Source organism: Colobus angolensis, unplaced genomic scaffold, assembly GCF_000951035.1.
Source record: "Colobus angolensis palliatus isolate OR3802 unplaced genomic scaffold, Cang.pa_1.0 Scaffold434, whole genome shotgun sequence".
NCBI classification, from domain to species: Eukaryota; Metazoa; Chordata; class Mammalia; order Primates; family Cercopithecidae; genus Colobus; species Colobus angolensis.
The window spans coordinates 1,422,976-1,432,873 of record NW_012117755.1 but is presented as its reverse complement, the minus strand read 5'-3'; the positions used below and the strand labels follow the sequence as shown (position 1 = coordinate 1,432,873).

The 9,898-nt window shown below is 37.9% G+C and overlaps 1 protein-coding gene across 1 annotated transcript in view; it reads right to left on the bottom strand.

Moving 5' to 3' along the window:
• DMD (dystrophin) overlaps positions 1–9,898 on the bottom strand; it is a 2,170,472-nt gene that overhangs the window by 1,769,637 nt on the left and 390,937 nt on the right. Inside the window, exon 4 of the mRNA XM_011957103.1 lies at positions 8,750–8,827. Within this exon, the coding sequence (XP_011812493.1) occupies positions 8,750–8,827 (78 nt within the window). The remainder of the gene's footprint in view (positions 1–8,749; positions 8,828–9,898) is intronic.

The following is a 9,898-nucleotide window of genomic DNA, read 5'->3' as shown; positions in this document are numbered from 1 at the left end:
CCCCCAAAAGTATCATTTTGAAAAGGCACTTCTAATAAAATGAGAAGGCTAGTTTTTTGAGTGATTTTTAAAGCCAGGACTTTTTTTTGATAGGTTTATAAGAAACAGGAAGGCTGTTCATATGATTTTCTATTAGCAATTATCAATTTCCTGGTGTGTGGACAAACTTATCACTGGTGTTCAATTTTTTTTTCTTTTGGAGACGGAGTCTTGCTCTCCCAGACTAGAGTGCAGTGGTATGATCACCGCTCACTGCAACCTCCGCCTCCCAGGTTCAAGTGATTCTCATGCTTCAGCCTCCCCAGTAGCTGAATTACAGGCACCGACCACCACACTTGGCTAATTTTTTTATTTTTAGTAGAGACGGGGTTTTGCCATGTTGGCCAGGATGGTCTCAAACTCCTGACGGCGGTGATCTGCCCACCTCAGCCTCCCAAAGTGCTGGGATTGCAGGCTTGAGCCACCACGCCTGGCCTCAACTTCATTTTTTATAATAAATGTATATAGTATTTCTGCGTAGAACCCGTTTTTGGTTTCTGTATCTCTTATATTTAATATGTCCATTTTTAAACTGCATACATTTGTTTTTCTCCCTCCCTGTTCGGATCACTTTCATAAGATATTAATCTATTTCATATTATAAGGAACTAGCTTTATATTTTATCTAGTGTTTCTTCTGTTTATCTTTAGTTCCTACTTTCCTTAGAGCATTTTTGTAACATTTTTAGTTGAAAGCTTGATTTTTTTTTTTTTAATGAAGATAAAATCAAAGACAAAAATTCAACGTCTCCGTAGAGCCTAAGCCATTTCTCATGGGTTTTCATACGGAATGCTTTTTCCTTCACAAATGTAGTTTTGTACTCTTGGTTTCTTATTTAACAAGCCTTAACCAAATTGAATTTATAAGTATATTATTAGTTTCTAGTGTTATTAAATATGAATTTTGAAAGTTTGTGTGTAAGGACATTTTCACTGCAATCAAATATATTATCCATTTATAATTTGTGTACGTGGCAGGAAATTTTATTATTTTCCTATGCTTTTAGTAAGTTCACGACAAAGTGCAGATATCAGAAGTGACTCTCAGCGTGTCTTTTCTGGCTCTGTTTTTCTCCAGAAGAATAAGGAGGAGTCCTTAGTCCTCAAATTAGCCAGAAACCACTTCTACTCCCTGTCATCAAATTAGAAGTGGTATGGCCTCAAAGGCGATTGGCTTCCCAGTACATCCAACAAAGAATGGGTCCTAGCCAACATTCGAGTTCTCAGCATGCAGATTCTCAAGTCCTCATTTTGCCCAGAAACAAAACAAGACACCTGAAATGCCTATTATACTGTTTTCCACTCCTGCTTCACTAACCCACCAAACTTCACCTCTTCCTTGTATGCGATGACTGCATCACCTGGAATCTCTTAACCTCGGACTTCTGGTTAGACTAAACTAAGGAGCAGCACTGACAGGACATTGGAGGATTCTATGGAGAGGCTAAGGTATCACCTTCTCTCAACTTCACCAGGCAATGATTTGAAAATAACTGCATTCTTTAGATACCTAGGGGCTCAGTTCACAGTTGTATCCAATGGCCCTCTCCCAAAGTGAAGGATTTATATCAAATTAATAGCCCTCTCCCCTTGACTGCTTAGGTTTAGATATAGTAAAGGTTATTAACTCATGCTAATCCCTGCATTCTTCACCACTGTTTACTTCCTTTAATCCTGCCCACATTTCTATAAATATTACCCTCATTACACTCTTCAACTTTTTGTGTATGCCACGTGTTTAGTATCAGGACAGTTAATACACTTGACTTCACAAAATACCTTAAAATTGTATAGTGAATGTATCAGTGGATACCTCAATGAACTAAAGACGAAAATGCTTTTGCCCTGCCTGTGAAAGACACCACATAGATCTACTGAGCTCTGGCCATTCCATAGGCTTCGGGGAGAGCATTTCCAATAATAATTTTCTGAATGCCTGGTTGAGAGTTCAGATTTGAATTTAGTTAATGTTACTGAAGTTTTTAAACTATTGCTCTTCTTGCACATCCAACTTTATAGGGGGATTTATTGATAATGCTCACATTTTATAGAAATATCTACTATGATTTTGGAGTGTGGAGATACAGAAAATCACTATTAAATCTACAGTTATTTGTGTACTCAAATCTTTTGCTGTTAAATATATGTTGTAAACTTAACAGTGGTGAATTAATGGCTCTAAAAATATATTTCCATCAATTTTTCTCCGTGGATTTAGCAACAGTTCTACTATGCGATGTGTTTTCATTATCGACGATAACTGTCTTGAATAAAATGACACTCTAAGTTAGTATTCTATCACTGATTTTTCATTTTATCTGATTGTTCTTTTTTTTGTTTTATCATACTTTAAGTTCCTGGGGTACACGTACATAATGTGCAGGTTTGTTACATAGTTATACACGTGCGATAGTGGTTTGCTGCACCCATCAACCCGTCACCTACATCCTCCTAATTCTATCCCTTCTCTAGCCCCCAACCCCCGAACAGGCACTAGTATATGATGTTCCCCTCCCTGTGCGCATGTGTTCTCATTGTTCAGTTCCCACTTATGAGTCAGAACATGCGGTGTTTGGCTTTTTGTTCTTTTGTTACTTTGCTGAGAATGATGGTTTCCAGCTTCATCCATGTCCCTGCAAGGGACATGAACTCATTTTTTCATGGCTGCATAGTATTCCATGGTGTATATGTGCCACATTTTCTTAATCTAGTCTATCATTGATGGACATTTGGCCAATATACATATGAAAAAAATGCTCATCACTGGTCATTAGATAAATGCAAATGAAAACCACAATGAGATACCATTTCACACCAGTTAGAATGACAATCATTAGAAAGTCAGCAGAAGATGCTGGAGAGAATATGGAGAAATAGGAATGCTTTTATACTGTTGGGGGGAGTGTAAACGAGTTCAACCATTGTGGAAGACAGTGTGGCGATTCCTCAAGGATCTAGAACTAGAAATACCATTTAACCCAGCAATCCTGCTACTGGATATATACCCAAAGGATTATAAATCATTCTACTATAAAGACATATGCACACATCTGTTCGCTACTGCACTATTCACAATAGCAAAGACTTGGAACTATTATTGATTTTTAAAATAACCTGATTTATGACCAATTTCAAGCAACTTTGATTTTTAGTCATTGTCATCTCATTTAGACCTGAGTCAAAATGCCAGCAATGGCTCACCATGCTTTCTTCTTCCCATCTCCACCTCACTACCTCTCTGCTATCCTTCTCCGCTGTTTCCCTTCATCTCTACACTCAGTCTACTCCACCTGCTGAGTCCTCATTCCAAATGCTTTTTCACCTCAAGGTCTTTATTCCTCTGCCTAACCCATCTTCCTATAATTCCACAGCTCACTCCCTTTCTCCAGGTCTCTGCTCATATAGGAACTGAACCAAAAAGTCTCCTCAGACCTTAGCCTTTTTATTCACTTAACTGTCACTAAGTATACATGCTTCATGTTGCCTACCATGTGGCTATTATCTGTGACAGAAAGGATTGCCTTTGCTGTGATACCAATCAATCATCTCATATACCTGTGAATTTTAAAAGGAAATTTGAAATGTTCGTATCTACTAATGTGATTATTTACATCCTGCACAGGCTCACTGATATAGAACACACCCAAGCTCATCTTTAGAAAAAAATCCTGCTCGAGCATTTTGATTTATTCTTACTAATAAGACTAAAGTTGTTTTTTTTTTTTTTTTTTTTTTTTTTTTTTTTGAGACAGAGTCTCTCTGTGGCCAGACTGGAGTACAGTGGCAGGATCTCGGCTCACTGCAAACTCTGCCTCCCGGGTTCAAGTGATTCTCCTGTCTCAGCCTCCCAGTAGCTGGGACTACAGGCACCTGCCACCATGCCCAGCTAATTTTTGTGTTTTTAGTAGAGACAGGGTTTCACCATGTTGGCCAAGATGGTCTCAATCTCTTGACCTCATGATCCATCCATCTCGGCTACCCAAAGTGCTGTGATTACAGGCATGAGCCACCGCACCTGACCTGCATTTGCTTTTGAACATCCATGTGTTGTTAATGTTCAGCCACAGGCTAAGGTAAAGGTTCCTTTGTCTCAAGTTTGGTTTCTGCATGAGAACGTCTTGAGGTTTTGTCCTCTAACGCAGAGGCCAGCATCTTATGCAGTTCCCCATTAAAGCCCTAGCTCAGATGAAAGCATTATTAACATCTGCTTTGAACTCCTCCTCCTCAAATTTAAGCCATTATTTTGGGGCCTTCTCCCTCCTAAAACATTAGGAGGTTCTCTATTTTCTATAAGAAATGTGGCCTTCCCAGAAGAGATTCATGACATTAATCATATTCTAATTTTATATTCACTTATATTCATTTAATAATTTCATTAGAAAACATGGGGTCTATGATCAGATATATACGGCCCTTGTTTGGAGTTTTGGAGGTTGTAAGGTCAGGTTTACTTTCCCCTAAGTTCCTCTTTGAAATTGAAGTGTAATATGCATATAGAAAATTATATGTAAGTGTACAACTTGATGAGTTTTCTTACAGTAAACACATGTATAACAGCTATCAGGTCAAAACATGGAACAGTGAGCACCTCAGAAGATTCTCTTACGCATTTTACTGACTTGCTCCTTTTCAAAAGTTAATCACTCTCTTCAATTTTAAACACATGGAAACATTTTGCCTGTTTTTGAAATTTAATTGAAAGAAATAGGTATACTTTGTCTCACTTATTTCACTCAAATATCTTTCAACAACTACATCTTATGTATTGTGTGTAGCTATCATTTGGTCATTTTCATTGCTTTGTAATATCCCATCATGAGAATATATCAGTCACTTCCAGTTTGGGCTATCACAAATAAAACTGCTATGAACAGTCTCATATATACCTGTTCTTGGCAAACTGGGAAATGTATTTCTGTAACTTATATGTCTACAATAGAACTGCTAAGGTGGTAAGAAATGTGCATTTTCACATTTAGTAGATTATGCCCAACCCTTTAGTTGTCTGAATTATGTATTTCCACAAGTTAGTTGAGACTTCCAGTTGATCCATGTCCTCATTAACATGTGACATTAGTAGTCTATTTCAGTCATTTTGGTCATTTTGTATCAGTATCTCATTGCAGTTTTATTTAAATTTCCCCAGTTACTGCTGAGGTTAAACATTTCTTAAATATGATTCTTGAATTTGTGAACACCTTTCGTGTTCCTGTTCAATTTTAGTTTCTTATTCTATAAAATCTAAAATTAAAAAAAATAAGAAAAATAGAAGACTGGGATACTCCATATTGTGAATGTATCAATTATTCTCTATAGATTTAACTCAATGTTAATCCTAACTTTGAATGCAAATGGAAATTGAAAAGATTACAGAATACAAAAATAGAAAGGGCCAATAACCAACACAATCTTGAACAAAGTGGGAAAACCTAGTTCACCAGATACTAGGCTGTATTATAAAACTACATTACTCCACATGACATGGTATTTGTGTGTGTAGAGAGAAATAGAACAATGGAGATGAATTGAAGTACAAAAATATACCCGCATATGTATTGACAAACTTTTATGACATACTACTGTGAAGCAATGAGGAAGCAGCATTTTTAATAAATAGTGCTGTGTCAATTAGATTTCAAATAAAATACAGTCTTAACCCCTTCCTCATACCATATGCAATAATCAATTTCAGGTAAAAGATCCAAAATCAAATGGTAAAATAATGGTTCTATAGCTAATAATCTCATGTAGCATCGTAATAGTTTTGTGTAGGCTAGTATTTCCTCAACAGGATGCAAAAATATAAAATACAAGTTTTAAAGAATAACCTATACACAGGTGAAGAACTTGTTTCTATTAAAATTTACCACTGAAGTGACTGAAAAGGTAATCCACAGAGAAGGAAAATACATTTGCAACTCAAAACAAAGGGTTCATATCCAGAATATAGCAATAACTCAATTTTGATGAAGTCCAAGTTCACTTTTCTCTTTTTGAAACATGCTTTGGATTCAGGTATCATAACTATTTGCCTATCCCAAAGTCATATAAATTTCCTTCTATGGTCATCTGTTTTATTTCCAGGATTTTTCTGGTTCCCTTGGAGTAGGCAGATAGCCAGCTATCAGCAGGCAAGGGAGTCCCCTAAGAAAAGTCCTGGAGATGCTGTTTCACTGAGTCAGTGCTGCCTGCTGACAGTCAGCAAAACAGACAATGACTACACTGGCAACGCTGATTATGTCTGGTTTTGTGGCTGGGCTTCTCTAGCCCCAAAGGGGACTTATCAGGCCCTCGCCAGAGATAACCGCGCTAGGGATTTTCCCCACTGACAAGCATGCACACACTCCTCCAAAAACTTGCTGTATTCTTTTGCTCATTGTAATAGTATTTAAACACACACACACACACACACACACACACACATACCCGGGTGGTGATTTTAGATGCCAATGGGATATGGTATGTGTACTAGCATGTACAATCAGAACATGTGTGTCCCAAAAACCTCCCAAAACATACTTGCAAGTAACACCCCCAATATACCCTTTCATGATTTATCACGTAAGAGTCTCAAAGTCCCCCAGCACTAGGTGCTGCTGGCTCCTTGTTCTTTGTGTTCACATGTATTCAGTGTTTAGCTCCTACTTATTGAGAATATGTGATATTTGGTTTTCTGTTCGTGTTCATTTACTTAGGATAATGACCTCTAGCTTCATCCATGTTGCTGCCAAGGACATGATCTAATTCTTTTCTGTGGCTGCATAGTATTATATTCCATGCTATATATGTACCGCCTTTTTTCTTTTTTTTTTTTTTCTTATTTTTTTTTGGGAGACAGAGTCTTGCTCTGCCTCCCAGGCTAGAGTGCAGTGGCATGATCTCCACTCACTGCAGCCTCAGGGTTCCAGCAATTCTCTTACGTCAGCCTCCTGAGTAGCTGGGATTACAGACATGCACCAGCATACTCAGCTAATTTTTGTATATTTAGTAGAGACAGGGTTTCACCATGGCAGCCAGGCTGGTCTTGAACTCCTGGACCTCTGGTGATCCGCCGGTGGCCTCGGCCTCCCACAGTGCTGGGATTACAGGCGTGAGCCACCACGCCCAGCCTGTACCGCATTTTCTTTATCCAGGGTTGACTTTTATACGAGATCCAAAAGCTTGTTTCTTTAAATGACATTTTCTTGGTGGGGACAGTCCAACTACATCAAATAAATTAAATCTAATAATTCTATGTTCTACTCTTCGGTGTTACATTTTGAAATGGAATACAATATTTTGATATTTCAAGGACATTTTCTTTGTGTAACTTTAATATTTTTAACAATTTTCATAACAGATGACACCGATATTTCCAAAGGGTCTATCAGACTAATAACAAGAAAATCAGTTCATAGATTATTCTGGCTGCAAAGTGAAAAATCTACAGCTAATTTCTTCATAAAGACAAACATCTCTGTAAAATAACTTTCATAGGTTAAACGTGACAATGACCCTGAATTCATAAAAATTCGCCAATTAATTGCTGCAGTTTGTTTCTGTATCTTGTGTAATGTCATCTCCCTGCCAGATAAGTTGAGCAATATTTGGGGGAGTATACTGTTATTAATCTATACCTGCTTATGGTTATTTTAAGAGTAAGTGGTCAACGTACTCAATGTACTTGAGTTTATCTTTGAAAGAGAAGGGTAATGTAATCAGGGATCTACTAAGTGCCTAGTGAATGTATTGGTCGATTAGACAGATTTTAGGATGTTAATAAGAAACGGGGACTGCCTCCAATGCCATGACACAGGCGAAGAACCACCAAGTGGTTCAGAGGAGATTAGAACTCTGACCTGTCTACTTGGTTTAGCTGTGATTACTTCTTCTAATACAACACACATATTTTAATCCAGTTAAATCTAAATCAAAAATAGAAAACAAATCTGTCATTCTTACCCCAAGTAAAAAATAGTGATGTTTCTGTATAATTTATATGCTTGGAGACAACATTTAGTAAGTGTTGGCTTGATTTAAACAAATGTCATTATCAGGTTTGACCACACTTAGTGTATCAATATTTGGTATAGTAAAATCCATGTGTTGCACCGAGCACTGTTATAAGAAACTGAGTTCACTGGGCATGGTGGCTCACTCCTGTAATCCCAACACTTTGGGAGGCTGAGGCAGGTGGATCACCTGAGGTCAGGAGTTCGAGACCAGCCTTGGCCAACATGGTGAAACTCTGTCTCTACTAAAAATACAAAAAATTAGCTGGCCGTGGTGGCATGTGCCTGTAATCCCAGCTATTCATGAGGCTAAGACAGGAGAATAGCTTAAACCCAGAAGGTGGAGATTGCAGTGAGCCGAGATCGCGCCACTGCACTCCAACCTGGGGAGACTCCATATCAAAAAAAAAAAAAAAACCGAGTTCACTGCAGGACTTTGTCCAAACACAGCTGCATGAAGTAAAATCTGAAAACAGGGAGCAGCCTATCAGGTCTGGTCTATGCCTTTCCCTTCCCTCTGTGGCAGCATGCATTTGCTTCCTCAATTATATTAGCCACAATCAGACATACACGAATTACAACATGTGCTCTCAAATAAGAACTGGTCTGATTTACAAGAGAATTCGAGATACTTCCTCTGCATGTGGGGCCAAAGCCCTCACTCAAACATGAGACATGCTGTCTCACAGCATCCAGACTTTGTCCAGGGCAACACTTACATTATTGTTCTGCAAAACCCGCAGTGCCTTGTTGACATTGTTCAGGGCATGAACTCTTGTGGATCCTTTTTCTTTTGGCTGCGAACAAGACAAAACAGTGTTCACTGACCAGCAGAGAGACCGACAATCTACTAGAAATGAAACCATTTATGAATTTCACTATTAAGTTTGAATATTGTAAATGAACACAGCCTGTGAGGCATTAATATAATGAATCTAAATACTTTGGGCTAATCGTCCTTGGCGTGATAGATTTTTAGCATAAACCAACCACTCTAAGAATGACAACACTTTCTTTACAAAGGCTATTTTGGTATGATTGTTCCTTCATTCTACAGCTCAGTTGGGGATTACTGCATGACCACCAATGAGAGAAACATCAGCATGCATAAAAACGTCTTCTAGTAACATAGAAATACCAAGTTAATTCCCAAACTTTTTAGGAAAATTTAAAGAAGATTTGACTCTAGCAAAATTATATAATGCCAAATAGGGTTAAATAAACCTTTTCTGCAAAGATTACCTTAACTGTCCTTGTCATTGAAGCTCTAAACCTCAATCATCTTTGGTTCCCTAGTTTTATTCTCAAGCCCAAGAGTTGTATCTTATCCTGTAATTTTTAAACCAACATCTGCATAGTTCATTGCAATATACAAATTAACTTGTTAAATTGTATAGTTTTAGAAATTCTACCATTTTGATACCTGTTGTATTTACTTTTTATTTTCATTTCTTTCACCTTACTACCAAGCCCTTATTAGCTATTGCCCAGAAAAATATAACCTCATTCCCTTCTCTTCTTACTCACCATTTGTTTCATCCTTCCTGTCTATCGTCAACAATGACATTCCTGAAGTAAGCCCACTGTCAATGCAAACCACGTGCAAAGTTCTCATCTAAACATTTGGGTGATTATAGTTAACAGTTAAGGGCAAAAGCTACAAAGCTGACTGTCTGGGTTCAATTTTCAGCTCTGTCATTTTTGTGCTGTGTGACCTATGTAAAAAATTTAATCTCCCCGTATACCAGTTTTCTCATCTGTTAAGAATGGACTTAGGGGGGGCGGAGCAAGATGGCCGAATAGGAACAGCTGCAGTCTCCAACTCCCAGCACAAAGGACACAGAAGACCGGTGATTTCTGCATTTTGA